This window comes from Myzus persicae, unplaced genomic scaffold, assembly GCF_001856785.1.
Source record: "Myzus persicae strain clone G006 unplaced genomic scaffold, MPER_G0061.0, whole genome shotgun sequence".
In the NCBI taxonomy this organism is placed as follows: Eukaryota; Metazoa; Arthropoda; class Insecta; order Hemiptera; family Aphididae; genus Myzus; species Myzus persicae.
The window spans coordinates 42,065-67,793 of NW_019101352.1; the positions used below are offsets into that span (position 1 = coordinate 42,065).

Sequence of the window (25,729 nt, forward strand, 5' to 3'; positions counted from 1 at the left end):
TAATAATTTGTATACTATTTTATCACATGAAGTGTGCAAAAATTGCAAAACCGTTGAAAACTGCAAAAAATTGCAAAATAAAATTAAACAGGAAGACCACCCGTGTATAGATTTGATCAGATTTGATTAATCTGATATCAATAAAAAGTTGCAATACCTATTAAATCGAGTCTTTAATTAATACGCTTGAAACAAACGGAAGCAAGTGGTATTAAATTGATGCACACATACTATTTGTTTGATCAACGCGGTATAACGCTATTGGTTTTATCAATTATTAGCATGATCTTGTCTTATTAATTAATCTATACATTTTGGCAGTTTAATATATGTATCCGGGTATGTATTTAAATTTACAGAAGTTAAATCTAAAAACTAACAATCAAAGTTATTGCAAATTTGCGACGGGGTCAGAATTAGATTTGACGTATACCACTTACGACCCTGGGTTATTAAAGATTATTATTTAATAGCATACAAAGTGATTTACCAAGCATGCTCACCCCCCCTTTTTCTTCAATAATGAATTTATTCAAAATTTGATCATGGGAATTTTCAAATAATATACTTATATAATAAGTACTTAATAATATACTATGACAGGGCACTTTTTTTCTCTTTCTGACCCACGCGTCATATAGTAAATTTACGTTTAGCAGAACCAACCCTGTGTTAATAATTTTTTTTTATTAGAGTGAATTCACCTATTATCAAAATGTAAGTTCAAAATATGACCCGTGTCCATAAATTCGTTTTTTTTTTTAAATATTTTAATATGTATGTAAGTGATGAGTGAGTAAATTATTACAATTTAAAAATCTTTATATATTGTATGAAAATTAAAATATTGTAAAAAATCCAAAGAATATGGACACAGGTAATATTCTTAGTTTAAAGTTTAATAATAGATCATTTTGCTCTAATATTAAAAGTAATAACACGTGGATGGTTCTGCAAAACATAAATTTGCCGTGTTGCGAATGGGTCAGAGACTGGGAAAACAAATGGTGCCTGGATAACTTCCTTAATATATATCTAAACGGTAACAATATATTTAAGACCATTCAATAGTTTGATATTGTATGTGTTATGTAGGTCCTACTTTAGTTTAATTGTACAGAATAAAGATTTTATTAGGGATTTTAGGTAAATAGATCTAAAATAAAATATACTTCTTAAAAATAAAATACTCATTTTCTCGTTTAATATATTTTGTAACAACTAAAATTTACAATTTTTTAAAACAATTTTTCGAGTTTACGGAAACTACGACTTTGTATAGTAACTATACTATATAATATTCATTCTCATCCATAAATAAATTACACCTTTACTTAACAAAACATTTGTAACAAGGTTTCTAACAAATGTGCATGACAAAAAAAATTTACTTCTCGTTCTGCACAAATCTACAATTATAGATAGTAATATTTTTATTGGCTAATTTAATTGTTACAAGACACATAACTAGACATATTTAAAGCTATTTACCCTTTACAACTATAAGCCAGTTATCAGTATTGACTCCTAAGTTCATAACGATAATACAAAATACAACATAATATTTTTGGCAAAAACTAGTTTAACTTATTGTATTATACTACCTACTACTAATAGCAACGCAGCTAAAATATCCTCGGAAATAGAAGCCAACGCTTGACACAGTGACGTCACTGTCTCAACTAAAAATTGTTTTTCAAATGCTATAATATCATTAAATTTAAATATTTTAACAAATTCATTACTGCAGTGACCTACACAATAATGACTAACGAGTTATGCACAAAATATACTATATGGCGTAGAGCGACTTATACGATATTTTTGTTGTTGTTTAATACTTCAAAAGTATAGTTAAATTTAGACAATATTTCAGACACTGAGAATATTGATAGCATTCATCGGGCATCGTGTTAACTTGACGAATAGAAGTAATACCTTCTAGAGGCAAATTAATTTCAAATTATTTAATTTGTTTTCTGTTAGCTTAATAATATAAATAAAAATTTATCTAAAAAAAAAAATTAAATCATTTATAAGTATTATAAGGTAAAATCGTCTTCCCGCCGTCCTCCCCTTATAGAATTTTTGTGGATGTCCATGGTAATGAAAAAACAAAAGTAGATATTTTGCTCAAAACGTACTTGAACAGATACTACATCAATATCATAAAAAAAGGATTAATGTAGGTAACTGCTCTGCTGTAAATACAACTGGTGTTGAGTGTACCTTGTCATTGATGTATAATTCATTGCAATGTATGTGTGCAATTTTAATTCAATGATACTATTGGATTAAGCATATTTGATGATATAATTGCTAATAAGTACTTTATTTTACAATTAGTAAATATAAATACAGTATTTCAGCCGAAAAAATTGGGTCATTGTGCGTATAAAATATAATAGTACATTTATTATACTTTAAAAGTTTCAAGTACCTACTCACGAATAATATTTTTAAATTACAACAAAACAACTGAAATCGTTATTCAACGTTGAAATTTTAACTTAAAATAACTATAAAAAACTTGTTTTAATAATTTTTTGCTTTTTTTTCACTACATGAACTATTTATGAGAAATCTTGTTTTCAATTTTTAACCCTTAGACATAGAATTGAGTATTTTATAAACTTTTATCTACGAAATTTGTTATCAAATTTTCATTATTTTAATAAGTATTAGGCACCTATGTCAACTTTTGAACTTCAAATACTTATCCAAAAATATTAGGTTGAATTGGGGTAATTGTAAAAAAATATCATATGAAATAATGTTATTATATTCGATACAATATATTTTTATGTAAATAGTATCAAGGTATACAATTATATTTTGGTATTTTGCATTGGTAATAAATTAAACACAAACAGTTGATATTAGGTGACATTTGTTTTATCTGATAATACCTCTTATTTTTTCCGGTTGTCACATCACTGTAAATACCTAAGAAAATCATCTGTAAATAATTCAAAAGTATAAGTAATAAGTTCAACTTTGTTTTATTATCAATTGTATATTGTGTATAAAATACAATTTTACTAGCTTTCGTTAATATAAAATTATATGAAAACATTTACATCTCCTCCTTATAAATTTACTAGGTATGGAATAAATGAAAATTGAAAGTTGAGACAAGTCGCGGCAGTTAAATATTTTTTTTAATTGTGTGTTGCTTTGTCCGTATTTAAGATTACCTTTTAAATATATAGAATTTTTGAATTTGTTAAAGAACCGTTATTGATTTTCAGCACAAAAGAAGTCGTTGTCTTACGAGTATATTTTTTCAACAAATATTATTTTTATTCGGTGATCACTTATTAATATGTTTCGTGTCATTCGTAACTTTTTATTTTATTTCATCAATTAAACTATAACTATTGCTCAAATACTATGATGTATCAAAAAAAGGAAAAAATAATTATATGGAAAATATTCGTTATTAAAATGATTCTTATTAATACATTTTAGCTGACGATAACATTAAGGCAAGTAACCTACTAATTAGGTAACCCTATTTTCAACAAATTTTAATTGAATATTATTTAACAAGAACGTTAGGTGAATACTTAGGATAACATTTTCATATGTTAACACCTTTACAACCTAGGTTGGTGCTGCCTTTTCAATTTTATTTTTAGTTTCTTCGATCTTCGAATGAAAATTAAACATCGCACACACAAATTAACAATAATAATATGTTAAATGTTTATATGCATTTCATTTTAATATTATTCCCATTTCTAAATATAATATCAGTTTATCACTAATCCTCCAAATATGAATAATAGCATGCAATTGATATCTTGATAGGCTTATTCTAAAAGCACGTACAGTCATCCAAATTTCCAATAATAACAATATCAACAGAAATAACCTATACTACGTAGTATGCAAATTCAAAATCCCTAGAGTTATAACAATAGTTAAAACAATCATTAGATATATTATGATGCGTTGCTATGCATGTAATAATATGATTAAATAAATCACATAATATTTAAGTTTAAATGACCCATAGGTATTAAGTAAGTACCTAAACCTCGGTAATAGTTAATTCGATAGGTACCATATTTGTCAATATTCAGTGTCTACTGTTTAGGACGTCTAGGTAATGCAATTTATGAACGCATCATATAAATATCCATCACCTTTTTCTCATTCCAAGCTTGTTAAAATTGTTTGTACTTGTTTTTTTACAATAGATTGTCAGTTTTTCCTTATAATTATTAATACAGGCTAAGGAACATTATATTAACGTGCTAAATTTATTTGACTCCTAAACAAAATAATATGATAAAATGTTAAAATGTTACAAGTTCATCATCTGACAAATAATGTACCCAAATAAATATTCCTAATGGGGTCATGTATAATATTTATATAATATTATTATAACAGTATCTTACGGATAATATTAATATTACAAAATGTTGCAACTGTGGAAACTATACGTTGCTATAGTAATATTAGTATGAAACTTTTGCACTTGATTAATTAAAACAAGAACATTACGTTTTTTCATTAATATTTAACGGTCGACCGATCGCTAAGACAAATATACTCATATTACAGAATATGTATTTTTATAACCGATATTATTCTTTGCCGGAAGTTATGTACTGCATTTTCGTTTTCGGTAACACGATAGTGTCACAGTGATTAGAATCCATTTTGTGTAATACATTTTTGGCTTGGGTATAAATAATACTTATTCGTCATTAAGCAAACACAAAAGACAACATTTATCATTCAAATTGATGAAATAAATAGTGTGGACGGTGCACACAAAATAAAGTAATAACATAAGAAAATAAGATATGTTATGATAAAGATATATAGGTTGGTAGGTAGCTATAACTAATATTATTTGATTAATTATAAATTAATTTAAAAACACAATATAATCTCTACAATCTACATTGTACATACGTAATAATATGTTGTATTATAACTGAGACAATCATCCAATTCAGTTTAATTATAGCTAGAATGTGGAATTTAATATTAATTAATAAGTAAATTGAAATTACAATAACAATTACCTATTAAATATGAAATATGAAATACCTAATATTATAATTGTTTTAATGTATTAATATAACCAGCAAGAATATCATTATATTATGATAATTTAATGTGAAAATAAATCAACTAATAATTAAGTAGATGTGAGTTACATAATAATATGATTTCATTCTTATAAAAACAAAAATAAGTTTAATAATAATTACCTACCATCTATATTAATATATACCAACTAAGTTAATTTATTTGTAATCGTGACCGCATTAAATAATTATGCAAGCCGATGGCATTTCATAAAAGTTTTTAACTCTTTTAAGATCAGAAAAGCTTCCATTTTTGCATAATAATCCATGTTTCCTATGATATTTTTTGTTGTTTAAAGTCGCGATAAATTACAACTAATATTAAAGAGTAAAGACCGTCTATCAACAAATCCTTCTTTCTACAACATAAAAATATGTTATAAAAACCCGTATCTACATAATATATTCATAAATACTCGTTGATGAAAAAAAATGTATAGTTTGTTGGTACCTACCAATTGGACGTTAGAATTTATTTTTATTATTATACTATGCCTATGTGCGTAGGATATAATGTTTTATAATTCTAAATATTATATTCTAAGTGATACAAACAACAAATATTGTAATCACTTTGGCTTAACAAGGTTGTTTCATTCAGAAAAAAATGAACCGATGTAATATCTCAAAGTCGCCATTTATTTTGTGTACTAATGTACACAAATGGATTTTATGCTTATGCATGCAAGAGACGTCGATTTATAAATGGTTTTCAATTCTCATATAATAAATTCACGTGACATTCAGTATTACCCTCCCTCTAAAAAATCACATGAATGTTAGGTAAAAAATAATAATATACAAATTTAATATTATAATAATTGAATTAAACCACTTGAAATGTTTACTGTTTTATTATTAAATCATGATACTATTTTAGTCTCATGAATGTGGACGACAAATATTGTCAATGCTCGTAATATATATATATATATATATATATATATAATATAACTGATTATTACAAACATAACTATTCATTTAATTGAATAATGATTATAATGATAACCGATGAAGTATTCCTTGATTGGATCGTTCGTTTGACAATGTGACCGTTGTTATATTATTCAGAGCAAAGCAGAAACTGAAGTCTAAAATTGTATTAAAGGCTTTAATTTAAATCACACCTCTATTATATACACTATAATACAGGTACTGGGTGATTCATTAGGAATGCTAACCCACATTTTTCCTTAGGGGAATTCCACAAGGTGATTTTCTGTCTTTGTCTAACACACACGAGTGACTAAGGATTTTTAGACGTGTTCTATTGCCAAACGTACTGATTGATCTAATAAAGCTATAAGAATTCAAAAAACTGATTTGAATTTTTCGTCAAGCCTACTTCAGATTGACTTTCGCACATTTTAGATTTTGAGCGGAGCGATGAATGTATTGATTTTACAATGATATGTGTTTTTATGTTGAGTTTATTTTTTGTGTCTGTCATCATGGTTTTTTGCAGTAAAAGTGCTTCGATTTTCTTAAATAGCAGCGTTTCTGGTAGGAAAGTGAATCGAGTTGGTGCATTCGAGAGGTCAACATTTGAAATTCCCAATAGTTTTTAAAAACAACAGGAAAAACAAACAAAAAAAATCCGGAATTTTTTAGTAAAACCATTTTTCGAAAAAACCGATTTTGGTTTTTAGTGTAACTCTAACAAAAATGACAGCAGATACATGAAATTTTCACTGAATATTTGTGTTTCTATACACCATACAATTTTCAAAATATTTTGTTTTGTGTTGAACTATTTAAAGGCATATGAAATTTTCGAATATTATTTTTAAAAAAGTTGATCGTAAGTTCACAAAAATTTTTTATGAATGTTTAAACTTAGAATTTTGACAAAATTCGTAAAAACCACAACAATTAGCAAAATATATTTAGTTAGAAATTCCTAAAAAATTTTCTATTTATATCTAAGATTTAAATATTTAATACAAGATTCCTTACAAGTTTGTTTGTCTTTATCACAAAAAAAAATTTCTACCCGAAAGTTAAATTAAATTTTTAAGATCGTTTGAAGTTGAATATTGGATATTCACTCGATTTATCTTGTAGCGATTTTCTTATTTTGATGTAATTTAAAAACGAATTAGGTACTGTAGACTGAAATTTACACCAAATGTTTATTTCATCAATTCAATACTTGATAAAATTTTCAAAATATTCTGATTAGTTTTAGGCTGTTGACGGACATTTTTATTTTCCTTCTTTTTCATTTTTTTCTATAAATGTCAATAAAATTGTGTTGGTTGGGTCAAAAAACATGAAAATTTAATACAAGACTCTTGATAACTTGTTATAATAGCAGTTGAAAAGTATTAAAAATATATTGAAGTGATTTTTTTTTAATAAGCATAAAGTTCAAATTTCGACAATGTTTATCACGTTGAAAATTGAAAATTATTTTGTAGTTAAAAATGTATAAAATGTTCAATTTTATAGCTAAGGATTGAAAATTTAAAACAAGGTCTCACTTAAGCAGTTTTTCCAAAATTAATAAATCTAAAAAATATAGGAATACAGTTATTTTTTACAGATATTTTAATTTCAAATTTGGACAAAATTGCATATTAACACAAAGAATAATGTTTATCAATTTGTTGTAATTCGGTTCCAAAACAGTCCAATGTTAATCCCCCCTCCCATTAATTCAACTTACCGGCTACTATATTAATAATAAGTAATAACGATATAAAATATCCTAATACCATCTCTCCTTAGAATTGTTGTTCGTATACAATGATTTATATCGTTGAATTCAAATTTAATAGCATCCATTACTTACTCTTAGACACCTAATGTACAGCAGAGCGACATCCACTTACCCGCTTTTTTGATTTTAACTACTTCAATAATTGAAATATGACAATTTCTTGTTTACTCTCTTCTAATATAAAGTTTTTAGACATTTGGGGGATAATATAAAATGTGAAAAGTTTATCTCAAGTGTTAACTGATCTCAAATCTCAACTAATCATTGTGTCTGCAGGCCCTCTAGGTGTGGGGCTTATCAGTGAAGTAACATCCTTCTATTGAAAAAAACGATTTTTCAGAAATGTAACATTTCTCCTCGGAACAGAGTAATTGACTTAAGACACTATTATAGTATTATATGAACAATTATTATCCGTAGTGATCACTGATCGAGAAGGCATTTGTAAAGCATAAGTTATAAGTTTATAACGTTTATGTTTATTGACTTAAAAACTGATATTTTTAAATTTAATTTATGACTTATGTACCACTTCGACAACTCGACAAGCTTTACATTATTTGACAATAAAGAAAATGAAAGAGAGAAAAATAAAAGCAATGATTCAACGAGGATAGTGATAGAAGTGCCATGATTTACGAGACAACTGTAACACTAGTAGAAATAGTGTACAGTTATAATTTCAACAAGATGTTATAAATAAAATAATAATTATATTTTGAAAACAGTTAATTAAATACAGAACATTCTAAGACTCTAAAACACAAAAACTGCATATTAACTAGTTAAAATTAAAAATAATATACCTACCTAATTATCACCAAAAACTTTATCTCTCCTTAACATAATTTTGTCCAACACCATAATTATAATAATCTAATCCATTGGCTATTTTTAATACCCATTAGATGTTCCCTCATTAATAATTTAATCTAAATACTCAAATTAAGCAATTATCCCGCGCATTACACTATTATAATATTGGCTAGGACCTATCTCCAATATAATCATTAATAGGCATTGTTAATAATTCTTTCACTTATAATATTTATAACACTGAGTTTATATTATAATAGTTGAGATATAATACCATGTAGAATTTAAAAAATTAAAATCTCTTTAACTATGAAAGTGATCGCAAAAAATGATAAATGTGATTGAATAATTTACTTTTAAAAAAGCAATGCCAATCATCACATTAGTTAGGTATTAAAAATTCTAAAAACATATTTGAGTAACCTAATCTCCATAATAATTATAAATTTATATTAATCTGTAATGTAGTTACTAATGTCAAAATTAGATATCTTGTGTATTAAATAGTATTATGTTTGTTATAAAATAAAATATGAATATCTTTGTAGGCTTTATATAAATGTGTAAATTTAAATTTAAATTTTCCTGCCAATTACAAAAGGTTGGACCTAGATGTTCTGGCTGTCCTGTAATATAACTATAATTTATAAATGAAAATGATTATGTTATGCTATGATCAATATTGTGCACAGGTATTTTCAATGTTTGTGTGTTGGGGGTGGAAGGAGTTTAAGATAAATAATAATTACTTAGTTGTGACAAAATTAGGTTTGCAAAATAATTGGGTGCTTTTTTAATTCTCATTGACAAGAAACATTTGTTACAATATAAACAAATATATATGAAACATTTTTTAAATATTTAATCATAAAAATGATGGACAATAGGATACAATTTATTTTTATTTTTCCTGTCTAATTGCAGACATTCAGATGAGGTATTTGAACATTATTTGTGTGCAGCTTAAACTGCTATTAATTCTTCTATCTTCAATGGCCAATCCATTAAATACACGCGAATACACGTCTTTGCTTACTAGCTTACTATTTTGCGGTTGAAATTATATAAATATAAAAAAAAAATAATAATAACAATACCTTCAATGTGAGGTAGCCTACAACATGTTAGCCCTCACTGCGTGCGCCACTAGTTATGATTCTTACATCCACGCGTTGTTGTTTAGTACTTTATATTGTAAGTTTTTTATTGTTTTTTTTTTTTTTTTGTCAAACTTAACATACCAAATGCTTATAAACTCTAGAACTGCTATTGTTTCACAAACCACAAAGAATCTTAAATCATTATGTTTTGTTCTTAATATTATAAACAATTCATTACAGTCTGAGAATAAAAAATAAGAACATTTTACTACTTTTTACTATTACCTCTATTATGAGAATTATAATAATTTCTTGGAAAATTAATAGTATTATTATTTTTTTTTCGTATTTTTTCTTAGAATAACAATTGTTCTATTTTTAATCCATCGAATGGGTTTTGATTACTGTTCATATTGCAAGCTGTCATATTGAATTTTTGTAAACATATTTTTTTTTATACCAAAGTTGAATATAATAGGTATGTATTATCTATATAGGTTGAATTTTTTTTCGTTAGTACACAGGTGACAGGTGTGAGGATGTTTCATTTTGAGTGGTATCATATTTAAATAAAACTTTGCCCCTTTTATATAAATTATATAACAATGAAATATTATACATTTGAACAAAGAGAGGTAATAATAATATGTCAAACATAATTAATCCACAGTTTATCATAATGGTTTTTCTAAAATCAATTCAAATAGGTACATTTTTTTTTATTCGGAGACGAATAAAAGTTATTAAATATTAAATGTACAATTATTTTGAACGACTAAATGAAAATTACAATGATCTGATATTTTGATTATTAATATAATATTGGTTTTGTTATAAGTAGGTAGGTACATATGCAATGGTTTAGGTAGGTATTTGTTATTTAATTCATCTTTATAAATATTAAACTAGCTTTAAACTTCAAAATACAATACAAAAAACATAAACTGATAAAGCTACAAAATATGACGAAGTACCTATACGACTAATTTAATATTATATTAAGTTAAATTGTCGTATAATGTATCTTTCAAAGAGTAATAATTCATTTAAGCAAATGTTACGACAGAAAATGTTTATTTAACAGAGTAAAACGTCGTATCGTTTGTTTTTGAAAATATTAAATTAGTGATAAAATTAATTGACTTCAGATGGGTACTTATGTGTTATATACATAATTTCTAAGAACAAGAAAATTAACATAATATATTTACTCTTATTATTATTATGAGTGAGGTACCTATTTTATTAATTCATTCAATAACTTAATAGGCACTGTGTCAATATTATACTAAGTTTAATAATATTCAGTCTTAGTAATAATTAAAAAAATTATAACTTTTTAATATTAATGCAAAAATTTTCAGAACTTGTGAACCAAATGATCATGTTTGTTATGCTGTGGGTTGGCATTAGCATAGGTACTTACCAAAATATTGTATGAATATTGTTATGTGATAATATTCCATAGGAATGTGTTGATAACCATCGTGTTGAAGGTGTGGGTTATTTGTAAATTGTAGTTGATAGGGGAAAGTATTTTCTAACATTTATTGACATTGTTGATTGTACATTTGTGCTTATATATTTTCCGTTGATAGTGGTGTTTGTTGTTGATAATTTTTTTGAAACTGAATTGTGAGTCGTATACTCATATAATATTATTTCTGGCTGATTGTGTTATGGATATCTTGTTTATTCATTGATCGGTAAATGAAATGTTAGTATTATCAAATCTAAAACTGTTCTCAGTAAGTTTTTGAAATATACTATAATACATAACATCACTCATTTGTTTTTCTGTCAAAAACATATTTTGATTTTTATTCGCATACCTCTCAATAATTGCATCTTCAAAGGCTAAAATATCATGTAAAAACAAGCCAATTTTCACGTTATCAAAGCTTTTTCTTAAATAAAAACAAAAATTGCATCTTCAATATTTTACGAATAATATCACATTCATCATTTTCAACCATAGATTATCCAATGCCTTCTTGTAATTCAATACCATCTTAAATTTGCTATTGAGTGTTTATCAATTTTCATTTTAATATTTGTTCCAAACAATAAAAAACTTCTAAGATTTTTAGCCACACTACTAGCTGCACTAATACCATATTCAGAACCAATGTACTCGCACTTTGCCAACCTTCTCACGATTTTATTTTTAAACGACTTGTTAAATATCCATTCCTTCTGTTCGTTGAAAATATTGATTTAGTTCGTTAAGTTTTGAAAATATGTCGTTTAAATACGTAAAGTTAAAAGTAACTATAAAATAAAATAATGGCTCAAAATAAATACTGATTAATGAAGTAATTTATGAGAACTTCCCGTTTTCTCCCACAACTTCTCAAATAATCATAACCTTGTTTTGACTATTTTTACAGAAGTTCAAGACCTTTTCTTTTGTCATATGTATCGAGGGACTTGAAAATATCCATCGTAATAATTACGAATTACATGACGAATTATAAATATTCATTTTAAAACCCGTCGATAATTTTTGGGATTTATAATACCTACTCAATAGTTGATACTTTTATACATGTGTTTTAACCTTTTCAAAAATCATCAATTTCTTACACTCTGTGTAATTTAAAAAACTTCTAGTGACTCACGGTTTGAGAAATGCTGATCTAGATCATAACGGCAGTGATATCTACCGCCGCGGTAGTTCTCTTAAAATTTGAAACCTTCTGTGTCATATTTCTGCCAGATAGCGCTACCATTTACGATTTTTGTTTTTTCTCAAAAAGAAGTGACGTCAAACGCGCATAACGTGTTGTTTACGTCAAAAATATAATATTAAAATATGTTCAAACTATTGTCCTATTTTGTTAAAGTATGTATATTATCAAAAGTTTTAGAAAAATGTATAAAAATTAGTTTGTATTATGACTAGTTTCCATGATAAGCTTGATAAATGTAATTTTTTATTTGGAATTTTTCTTGACGTTAAAAAAAATAATTTGACTGTGTGGTTATAATAATTGATGATCATAAAATCATTTATTTTAGATATTGTGCATGTTGCATGTAAAAAGTATATTCAGTATTGTATATGCGAATAATTTAAGTACCTATTGTAAAGCGAACCGCAATAACCTAAATGCACTATGCACATTGCACAATCATACTTGAATAATATACCTACTACTTGAATATATATTCCATATTTCATACTCTTCACTTCTTCTTAATTTGATTGAATTAATTTTTATGTTTGATTTGAATTTTGAATCGCTGTAACATGTTTCTCCATTTTCAGAGTCAAAATGACAAATATATTTCTTTTAGATATGATTTACAATAATTGCTATATTCATTTATTTCTCAAAAAAAAGAACACTGGGCCTAGCCGAGTATTATCGTACACATATATGGTAAATGTAATAATATTATATTTTTTTATGTATATATTCGGGAGTTATTTTGGCGTTTTATTTAACAAAAATAATGGTTTTTAAAAAAATGTTTTTCAATTTACTTTGCCACTAACGCCATATTTTAGTACACAACTATCAACATTCATTTTAAATTTACAATATTGATACAAACTAATATATTCAATTTGTATGTATACTATACATTTTTTATTTAAATATTTTATATTTTATGATAAATACCTAACTTGATATTTTGAAAATTATAGTAATATAATAATATATATCATGTACATTTAAATATATCAACTTTATTTTAAGAAATGTATTATATGCATAAAAAATATTTTAGCAACAATTTACATTCATGGTCATTTTTTCTATAAAACTGGTTTCGATAAGTTTGTATTCATAATTCATATTTAGCCACTAGTAATCCTTCAGTCACTACTCACTACTCTCTGTTAGCTTTACATCGTCTTACAAGCTACAACACAGTGCACATAATATTTTGAGTAAAAATGATTTCAATTAATGATTGGAAATTCCTTTTGAAAGTTATTTTATTAATTTTATATTTCGATTGTGCAAGATGTGCAGGTAGTCTATAATAATTGTTTATATGTACTTTAGCAAGTTAAGTTTATTTTGGAAACATATTTTATTCAAAATACCTATTTTTTTAAGGCTGCAACAGTAATGAACTATTATATAAAGAAATTGGATGTAAACCTATTTTCGAAAATGGTTCGAATTCTTGTCCAGTGGCATACGACTGTGGTAAATTTTCTCGTTAGGGGGCAGGTACGTACAATTTTTATAGTTTTAATTTAACTTTTGTAGAAAACGTGTTTACAAGATCAAGTGACAAGTGTTATCTTAATGGGAATGTCTACACACCAAAAGATAATGTCTCTAAAATTGACTCTGCATTAAGCCTATGTGTATCCGATTGCTTCTGCGATCAGAAAACGAATGATAAGTAAAAATAAATGCATTAATAATCAATACGTATAGTTTTAGTTTGTTATTAAATTATAAGGTTTTTAATATTCGCTGAAATATAGTATTTTAATCGAAAAAATTTACTTAATTGGTATTATCGTCTAAAGTGCATTCTACTCTAATTTTTACAGTAAAACTACAGCTACATTTGTATGCGAATATGATCGTTGTCCATCTTATTTCACATTAACGGCCGAATCATGTTATTATAAATTTGACAAAAATTTATGCTGTGAGACTGAATTGTACTGTCGTAAGTTTCTTATTTATTTGAATCAAATGTTATTGGTTGCATGAAACTAGATCATAATATTATTTGAAGAATAAGAAGAACATAGTGCAAAGTATATAGGTAGCATTATAATGCCTATGGTTAATAGTTTCCACTTTCCATAATCCATATAACATGTACCTCTATATGATTTATAAGTCTAAAACTAAATATAGGAATAACCAATAATGAGTGTAATAAAATTTACTGCAGTATTCTAAAGTGTTCAAACTTATTCAATCTATTTAAATTCACTACCATCTGTCTTACCCATTTATATTTTCTAGTTATTACCAAAAGAATAAACACATCTAAAACCTTAATACAAAAGAACAATTTTTTTAAAAATTATAGTTAAATAATGTTCTTATATTGGAATATTTAATTTACATCTTAAAATCGAATGGTATTTTATTTAGTAAAATCAAAAATTTAAAAATTGTAGAACAACGCGTCTGCCTGATTTGAAAATCCGGTTACCGGTATTTTTCCCGAATCAAAATTCCCGAATGGACTTTTTCCCGAATGGTATTTTATCCGAAAATCCGAAAACCCGAAACCTTTTTTCCCGAACGCCTTTTTCCCGAATCGAAATTCCCGAATGAACTTTTTCCCGAATGGTGTTTTATCCGAAAATCCGAAAACCCGAAACCTTTTTTACCGAACACCTTTTACCCGAAAAAAGTATAATAACATAATAAATGCTGTGGCGTTATCATTAAATATTTTAAAATCGACAAATTATAATGCATATAAAAATAAAATTTATTTAAAAAAAACTAAAAAGTATAATAACATAATAAATGCTGTTATCGTTAAAAACAAAATTACAAAACAATATTATGTGCGATTGCCCTCAGAAATTGTAACGGCTGGTATGTATTAAATTCAGCAGTAATGGACATTATTCGCTTTTGAAAATCCCGCCATTTTCTTTTTGGTAGTGCTCTAACTTTTCGTCCTAAACTCAGCTCCGCGATCATTATCTCAGCATCAGCTTGTTCTTTTTGGATCTCACCGAGAGCGGAGTAAAGATCTGGATGATGTTTTCCAATAACAAGCTGGAAGCGATTGTGCCACCCCTCACTTACATTGTTGGTTTTGTGTGAACCAGTTAGAGCGGCTTGGTGCTGATTCCAAATTTCTGGCGGATAACGTGGAAGAATTCCTCGTCTTCGCCCTCTAGCTATTACTCCTACAACATAATTTTTTTCAAAATATTCCAAAATTGGTAATAAATCTTCAGGCGCGTCATTTTTCAAAAGCGAGAAAATGCGAGGTACTTCAGCCAAAGGTACGAATGCCAACGCTAGCATCATATGACTGTACATTTTTAATGAACGATCATCAGGGTCATTGTATGTGGCTTGAAGACCAACAGATTGAATTTGTCGATACATTGATTGACCGAAATGAAAAAAGCAACAACTGAGAGGACAATTTGGATAAACTTTTTTACAAGCGTTGATTATAGATTTTTCAAAGTCAGTCATGATCTTAGCCGGTTCACAAACAATCCTGTGTTCGTTAAATGAAGATTGTACTGCTCTTAGCACAGTGGCATACTGAACCGTTTCTTTTGACGACAACAGTGCATATACAAATGGAATAGCAACTGTGTCATGAGCATCGTGTTGTTTGCATGTTCCCAGAATCGTGAAAACTTGTGTGAAAATAGTGGGACACACCTAAGAATTATGAAACAAAATCATATTGTTATATAATTACATTCAATGCCTACTTCAATAGATAAATAAATAAGAGATATTAATAAGAGATAATTAAGAGATATTAAGAAATGAAGAATAGCAAGTATCAGAATTTCAATAAAACGTTTAATTTTTCAAATATTAAAAATCTTAAGAGACATTTTTGTTAAACGCCGCGTCATGACACCCGGACACCGTTGTTCGCCGCGACGCTCGCGACGTATACGACGTATACCGGCGTACCCGTACCAATACACCACTGATTAACACATCATAGACATATACCTAGGTAATAAAGTAATAAATATAATAAAATCCATCAAACCTTAAAAGTCCCGTCTAAAAACCAGCAATCACTCCGGGCCAATAATTCTAAATTTCTCCGAGTCGAGAACACAACGACTCTACCTTCATTGACGGAATCATCATCAAGTGAATCGTAAATTAAAAAATGTTCACCCGTAAGCGTCTTTTGATACCGATCGGGAAGTGTACCAAAGTCATTAAGTGTTTTTGGATTGGGCGGCAAATTTTTCCTTAGGTATGTGTAAAATACATAAAAATTAAATTGGATTCGTGGAAATCTGAAAAAAATAAATACCTCCGGACTTTACGCATTGATTTTTTTAAATTATCACGGTTAGGTAGTTGACTGAGAACCCCGTCAGATAAGCCAGCCATCTCTGTACGTAATATTTGAGCAGGTGGTAGTTGTGGTTGGTCCTCAGCTTTCCGCTTCAAAGAATATTTGATGATCTCTGCTTCACACTCTTCTTGGTTGGGAACATGGTCGTGATCGTCCAACGTTGATTCTCGTACAAAATAATTTTTATTTTCAAAAATATTGAACGCAGTAATAACTCTTGCTTTGCACTCTTTTTTACGTAACTTTTGACATTCCCAGTATGTTTTACCGTTGACTGGTAATTTAGAACGCACATAAATAAAACCTCCACAAATTAATTTTGTTTCACCCAAAATTTTAATTTCAGCCATGGTGATAGATTAAAATAAAATTAAAATGAAAATTAAATATTATATTAAAATAAAAGTATATAATCTTATATTATTTACAATAAAATGCACTGGAAAGTATAACGACGGTCGATAGCACTCGAATAACGCGGCTTTACGATTACAACGATTACGTTTTACTTGTATACCATAGATTGAATAGTTCTACTAATCTACAAACGATAATAATAATAATAATATCGGTGTAAAATATAAATCAGCGACGGTAAAGTGCAATAATGGCAAACATGCGATTCTACATGTGCCCGTTTATCGCACGGAGAAAAAAAAGATTAGAAAAGATTAGAAAAGATTAGAATGTATAGCAACAGCTGTATTTTAGTTATAATGTATAGAAAATACATACCTAGTCATTACAGCTCACAGTTATAACAACATTTTTAAATTTTTAAAAATTTTTATTTCGGGAACAATAACCGTCGGGAAAAAGTCGTTCGGGAAAAAAGGTTTCGGGTTTTCGGATTTTCGGATAAAACGACATTCGGGAAAAAGTTCATTCGGGAATTTCGATTCGGGAAAAACGGCGGGTACCGAAAATCCAATTGTGTTAAGAGGACATCGGATGTGTTGTCTCTGTCTAAGTCACAAATGTCATTCCAGCCGCAAAATATATGTGTAGTCAAACAATATTGGATAAATATTGATGTATATAGATAAATGTGGAGAGGGAGTAAGAGTCTAACGAAAGGGAGTTTACTGGGTTTTTCGTCATTAAAAAAGAAAATTTTATAGCATGAAATCTTCGTGTGTGTGTGTGCTCACATTATCAAGTTGTATACACATTATATATATATATATTATAATACCCACTGAGAGAAAATTGGGGCCCGCCGGTAGTGACATTTGTGGGATGCTCATGGGGGCCTGGATTTTTCAAAATTCTGTAAACGCTTACATATTGGGCTTCATGAAAAGCCCAGACCCGGGGTGACCCCCCCCCCATACAATGTTTATGTATATTGTATAATGTATATTGTATAGATTGATTTATGTTTTATAAATATGTACGAAAATTGCAGCCCTTATACATTTTCCGCCAGAGAGAACTGCCTCCTTTGCCCCCTCCTTAAATGCCCTCCTGTATGACTGACGAAATGGTCTTCTTCTTTATACGCAGTGATCTAGGTACATGTTTTATGCTCAAGCTGATTGTATAGTGTACACAGTAATCAGTATAGAAAATAGAAACCCTTAATTATATTATGTCAATAACTAAGTAAACGTAAGACCAACAGGTTATATTGGGCTTAAAAATTAGTATTATATTATATACAATATGCAATGCACTTGTAACATACTACTTATATTTTTTAGCTGAAGATAATAATGCGACCATTCACGAATGTATTTATGATGGCAAAACTTATAAGGATGGACAACAATTTAATATTAAAAATGATTACCTATGTGTGTGTTCACCAGAATTCAATGGTAAATAATGCATTGTTAATAAAGTTTAAGACAACTTAAAGTAAATAAGAAACTGAGTGGAGTTAAGGATTTCTCTATTGATTTTACAATGATGAGTGTTATTTAAAATTTATTTTTGTGCCATCACTTTTTGGAACAGTAAAAATTCATACCAACATTGAGGGTGGTTCCTGATAGTTAATTGGATCTACTTGATACTTTTGAGAGGTTAAAATAAATAATTCCTAGTAATTTTAAAATTAATTGAGAAAAACAAAAATAAACTAATAAAAAAAAGCAAAATGGTACTCAAAACTATTTTTGACAAAATAGATTTTGTCTTTTTACTTTAAAAATTAACAACTGTGAGTCTTAAAACTTTCAACAAATATTCATATTAACATTTACTAGAACTAGAATTTATTCGTAAAAGCAATTTTCAACAATTGATTTTATTCAAATATAAATAATAATCGTTGATAAATATTAATTATACTAGAGTTCAGCATTATATCTAATTGATACAATTTTCAAAATGTTTTGATTTTTATCAAGCCATAATTTATAGGCTTGTAATTTACTATTTTTTTTTATTTTGAAAACAAATCCATCCTTAATCAAAAAGCTTGTCAATTGAATACAAGTTTCCTCACATGTTATTATTACTGGAATTCTAAAAAAAGCTGAGCGTTAATCTACATCAATATTTTTTGAAAGTTTAAAATAAGAGTTTTTATGGAAATTCTTGAAAACGTGTTAGTTAAGTATTTTGTAGTTCAAAGTTAAAAAAAAAATTAATGTACACACCTAAGGTATTTAAATTTAATACGAGGTTACATCTAAGAGTAGCAAGTGTGGAATTGAGAAACAATTACCCCTTAGAGCAGAGGTATTCAAACTGGGGGCGTCGAGGGAGTTGTCGAAGGGAGCCGCATAGTATAATTGAAAACCAATAAATATTTTTACGAAAAACGTTTACTATTACCATTGAGGCACACCGAAACGTTGAATTGTCTACAACAATCATTCGCTAAATATAGCTTTACTTTTTTTTTCATGTAATATGGTAAATAAATAATAAAAATTGTCATTTATAATTTGGGAGCCGTCAACATTTTATGAAGACTTAAAGGAGCCGTGGGATGAAAAAGTTTGAATACCTCTGCTTTAAAGTCTAGATCAACCGTTGCCCTTGTAAACATCTTTTTATTGTTTTTTATCTTCTATTGTTGTTTTGGGGAATAAAACCTTATCCACCAGATTCCATGAAGATTTAATAAAACAACAATAATTGCATGAATTCATCTCAATATTTTCAAAATATGCATATAAATATTCATATTGAAAAATTATGGAACAAATTTATCATATTGTGGTTATTGGTAGTCCATCTAAAAAAAAAAGAAAACCTTTAAGCTTTAGACATAATTAAGTAATGGGGATGTTAACCTTTTAAAACAAACTGTTAGGTGCTTAAAATATGATTAATACATTGTAATATTAAATTTCTTGAATATGTATAGGTACGGCTAATGATAATTTGTGCAGAAGATTCAAATGCAATTATGAACTTCTTTACATGGAAAATATTTTGAATCGAGACGCTCCTCTTTATTTTGAAGAAAAGGATGGGTGTCCTATCTACTGGTATCAATGTAAGTTTCAAAAATATAAATTTGTTATTTGCTAATTAGTTATCAGTTATCATTTATCAGAAATGATAAGTTTATTATTAAATAATATGTATAATATAATCGTATTTTTTAGCTGAATATGAACCCGATTTTGGTACTGTTGAAGTAACTGGAACTATTAATTCCAGTAGCCATGTGTGCAAATATGGGAATCTTAGTGTACCAATAGGCCAACAATTAAAGATTGACCGACTTTCAACTAAGAATTCTGAATCAAATACAGATAAAACAATATGTACTTGTGACACCCCTCCGTTAATAACTTGCATTACGGGTAAAAAAGATATTATGAATGATAAATATAATATGCATATAATATAAATTTGCTGTAAATATAGAAATACATATCAGTAGAATAAGACGATAATAATATTATCTGTACTTATATTAATAATAGAATTCAATTATCCAACTTTTTATTCGAAGTATTCATAAATCATAATTTTAATTCAAGTATTAAATATTTTTATACTTGTTTAATTTTTTTAAGAAAAATGAATAAAATAAACTTAAAATAATCTGTTTGACTAAAATAAATGAGTAAGTTCTAAATGTCTGAAATATTCCAATATTATAAAATAATATCATGTCTTTTTTATATAAAAGGTTTTTTAAAATTATTTATACTTTGTAATTCTAACAGTAACTCAACAATAATAATAAAATTGACATTATTGGCGTAAAAGCAAAATGTAAGACTAATTTTGGGGTATGTAACTACCTTGGTTTTTAAATACATCAGTAACTCTCTTAGATAATTAATACAAAATAAAATAATATTATAATCATAATACAACAGCAACTAGCTACAATTTTAGTTATACATTTCACATCCGGAACCTCTAAGTATTGTAAAATATTAAAACGTAAGGTAAGTGTTTCAAATAGAGTTATGTATTACGTTTTATAACGATATTTTGCAATGTACTACACAAGATGGCGCCACATAATCTATTCACATCGCTTGCTAAAAAAAACGTTATGAACTCTAAATTATTTTTAATCAACATAACATTTTTATGCAATGATAAAATATTATTATTTTTATTATTTAAAAATATTTACAAAAAAAAAAAATGGCCTATCATAGAAGCACACTAGGGAAAATTTCCAAGTTTGATCAAGTTAAAAATATGTCAACTACTTTTGTTTATTAAATATTGTTATAGTTCTTTAAAAATAGTGATTTTAAAACAATATCTTTTACAAAAATCACAATATCCAAGTAAAATAAACAATGATATGGTAGATTGTGCTTCCGTATAATTATCCTATTTTGTAATCAATTGAAGTTTTTGCCTAGTTATCAAACAAATATCAATTTAAGCCATCTTTTATTAGTCAAGTTAAAACCTAAAGTCGTCTAAACACTCTAAATCGTAGTACTCTAAGTACCTAGTTATACTAAAATATTTTATTTTGGCACTTTACAATAATTCACATAATTTTGAATTTGGTATTCATCAACAGTATTAATTAGCATTGCCTATAATATTGGTGATGACCATTAGTTATTATATTTTAGATTTACTGAAATGCACAATAATTTTGTGATTCTTATGAGTCATGACTATGGTGTAACTATAAGTTATGACTATGATTCAGTTTATTGATACTCAAAAAATCATAAGGTATGCTTATTATGTTCAGCTTTATCATACCTTTACATTTATGTTTTTATTCGTGTTGTTTTTGTGAAAATTAATAATTAACATAAACTATAAATAACTTACGTAATTAAAACCTCACTATTAAATCTCCGATCTCCTACTTAATTTATGAAACTAATTTTGATTAACAAACGAACTTACACATATTATTTATATGTTTACTTGCCGTAGTTTTGTGTGACAGTTTATTAAATGTGAAAATCTCTTAAAAAATAAAAATACTAGAACATTATTTTTAAGTATAGGTACCTACGTATAATATTATATTACAATTATATTTCACAATCACACTAAAATATTAAGTCTTGTACATTTTCTATATTATATTTTTTTTAAATATTAAGGCGAATTCAAAATGAATTCTCAATTTATATTCCTGCTTAATTCAAATAGAATTTGGCCGATTGGCTGGCGTTTAAACTAACTTTGAATAATTAGAAATGCCCGCCCGATGCCCCGAAGAAAATTGCGCAGGCGAGTTAAAAACTTACCGAGGCCTTAAATGATAATCCAAGATTATCCAAGTTATTTAAATTTCCCCGGTTTCTACTTTAATGCGACTTTGAATGCTGACGAACTTAAGTATCGCCTTCCTCCTGGGACTCACAGCTACAATATATATATTTTTGCGTCTCTCTGTACCACCTCCTTCCATATATCAAAGGGGGAAAGGTTTAAAATCTCATCAGGACTCGCGAGCTCTGTCTTTGGTATCTCAACAACCTGTTATCTAGAATCTAAATATATGTATATAATAATACATAGTAGGTATATTAGCTTATGTACATTGTATATACATACACATATATATATATATACATATCGTATATTAATATTATATCAAAATCGAATTATCGTTATAAATGCAATGCACGTTTCTGAATTCCTCACTCAAATCGATACGGATTATATATATATATACGCCTACATACAGTATACCTATATTATAATAAAATGCATAAAGTGACGCTATTTTAAAATTTATTTTCTTTAGCCCTGCAGTGGGTAGTTACAGAATGCTGAACAGGTGAGTTTTTACTTTTTTTACTGTATAGTATATAAGTTATAACTTGTATGTAGATATGGGCACCTAACTTAATTATGATTTTATATAGAAAAAAACTTTTATCGTTTATTTTCGTTTAAATATCTACATATTTGGTTTTTAATATATTTTTGATAAATATGCATATACTTTTGTAATTATTTCAATACTAAATATTATAAGCATATTATTTGTATTAAAGCAGACCTACACGTCTAAAATGTATACGATTTAATTATTATTGAATGTCTCATTTATTATACTATTATTGATTGACAGCAATATAGTATTACAAGAAACCATGGAAGTTACTTTGCTAAAAAGTAGGTTTCTAGTTGATTTCGTCATTGTGTAAGTCAATGTAAAAGAAGTGTTAACGATAAATTATTAGATATGACATACGATTATGAGAAATGTGTCAGCCTCTATTTCTAAAGATGTTTTATAATTTATATATACCAGATATTATTAGTAACACATTTTTCTATTATGATTACTGTATGTCAATTTGGTTTATGCAGAAAGCATCGCTAATAATAATATCACATATTATAAGAATTATTTTAATTTTATGTAACTAAAAAAAAGTATTTTACATTTTTATTTGGTATTTATGGACGGATACTGAAAATTTAGAATTATTTACTATTGAATAATAGTAATAAAATGCCTCTATAAAATATGTATGATGTAAACTAAAAATAAATAAGTATAATGTTTATCTATCAATATTTAAATATTATTATTAATTATTTTTTTTTTAAATATTGAATTCTTTTGTTATTGATTATAATGAAATTATTTAAATTCAGATTATTGCTGTAGTAGGCATCTATAGTGTTGTGTAATATATCCAGCGCAAAATTTTAAATTTAGACATTTTTCGTTTATCAAATGTGACAGTTATTATAAATAAAGTAAGTAGTTAATGTTAACTGTGCAATGTAACTTCATTCAATGATCGTATAGAAACATAAAGGATACATTCAAATGTATATTTAGTTCGACAGTATCCTATATTATGTCTCAATTGGAATGTAAATTATAAAATTTGGATCAGTTATTGTAGTGTGCAGTCTATTATTAAGAGGTAAAAACATCTATATTACGGTCAAGTATGTTTTTATACTATATTTATTATATTAAAAGTAATCACAATATTAATAATGTGCAATCTACTTTTCAGAGGAAGTTATTTAAAGAGGTTTCACTGCATTATTCTCATTCATTTATAAGTCAATATCGACGTACCTTAGCAGAGTATGAATAGGATTGTGGTATAAATAGTTTTAAATTATTAGTCTAAATATTTCATTATTTTATTGTGTTGTAAATAGAGTTTAAAAGTTTGAATAAAGTATATGCATATCTTATGAGAAACCTAGAAATACATTTAGCTTTTTGAAAAGCATAAAAAAAAGATAAAAATATTTAAAGAATGCGCGGAAGCCTATAAATAAATTAAAATGAAAACAAATATTTGGAAAATTGTATTGTCTATAATAAGTAAAAAATTAAGTAATTGATAAATATTTCAAGTTCTTACGATTAATATTTTTTGAATTATAACAAAATAACAACCATCTTAAGACCAGAGAGCAAAGAATCTTTATTATACGTTTGAATATCCAATTTCGGTATCACTTGAACTTCAAACATTCATAAGTCATAAACTCATAATAAATCAATGTGTCTTTGCGCTAAACGGCTGAACTGCTTTATAAAATTCAAAAATTCTCTTAGAGAATCTTGCATTGAGTGTTTAGGTATAACAGATACATTTTTTATTAATTTATAATTACATTATACTTATAATATACACAATTTGAATGTGTTTCGATAACGGATATTGAAGTTCACATTCAAAGTGTCAAGACATAACAAAAAAAAAACATCATTCCTCGTAGATTGCGATATGTATTATTAGTATTATTTATTTATTTTATTTTTTTATTTTACATTTTATACGATGTGTATAGGTACCTAAATTAATTCATTTAATCATATTACAAGGCTTTAAAACTAACAAATATTATTGATGAAAATGATTTAATCTTATTAAAGTAAATAGCCAAAATGTAATATTTTTAATTCACAAATAATAATGAAATTAACTTTGTTATATTATGTTTAAATAGGGGAATGAGTTTTTGAAATAATTAATTCGAATTTAATGTTGTTGTAAAAGTTATAATTTATGTAGAATATGTGACGAGTAGAAATTTTCCGACAAGTTAAATTTTAAGGTATAACCCTTATGAGCTTCAGAACTTTTGCTATATAGCTATTGTTATATTATAACCCATAAAACGATTTGCCGTACATTACACGTGTAACTAATATTAGTAAAGGCTATTATACAGTGCATAGGGTTAAGATAAATGCTTATAATACATTATAATAGGTAAATTTAAATAATAATGTTTATATTGTGAGTTTAATTGGAGACATTTAAAACGTTTAATTATACTCAATGTGTTTTTTTAATTCCAATAATAAATTGGGTATAATAAATATACTGGTTGGTGCCTTTTTATTTTAACATTCGTCACAGTTATAATAAAAAGGTTGGAAAGTCAAATTAATTTATTTGGGTGTTTGAAGTTCAAAATTATTTGACATTGAATTAAAATAAATAAAACAACGAATTCTCTCGATCGATTTTCATATTTTGTAGATAGATACTTTAAATTTCCACCAAATGTTTATTTTATCATTTTCTAAACCTGATGAAATTTCTAAAATATTTTATTTG

At 26.9% G+C, this 25,729-nt stretch overlaps 2 protein-coding genes across 2 annotated transcripts; one reads left to right on the plus strand and one right to left on the minus strand.

The window, feature by feature from the left end:
* The first annotated feature begins 13,573 nt into the window (after positions 1 to 13,573).
* LOC111028760 lies at positions 13,574 to 20,678 on the plus strand. Its single transcript, XM_022307504.1, has 7 exons — positions 13,574 to 13,735; positions 13,823 to 13,915; positions 13,979 to 14,117; positions 14,272 to 14,393; positions 18,470 to 18,586; positions 20,089 to 20,220; positions 20,333 to 20,678. Exons 1-7 carry the CDS (start codon positions 13,657 to 13,659, stop codon positions 20,578 to 20,580), a joined length of 930 nt encoding a protein of 309 aa, XP_022163196.1. The 5' UTR covers positions 13,574 to 13,656; the 3' UTR covers positions 20,581 to 20,678.
* Positions 15,190 to 17,929, minus strand: LOC111028759. Its single transcript, XM_022307503.1, has 3 exons — positions 16,722 to 17,929; positions 16,446 to 16,656; positions 15,190 to 16,099 (listed from the first exon to the last, which is right to left on the minus strand). Exons 1-3 carry the CDS (start codon positions 17,114 to 17,116, stop codon positions 15,239 to 15,241), a joined length of 1,467 nt encoding a protein of 488 aa, XP_022163195.1. The 5' UTR covers positions 17,117 to 17,929; the 3' UTR covers positions 15,190 to 15,238.
* Positions 20,679 to 25,729: the final 5,051 nt, after the last annotated feature.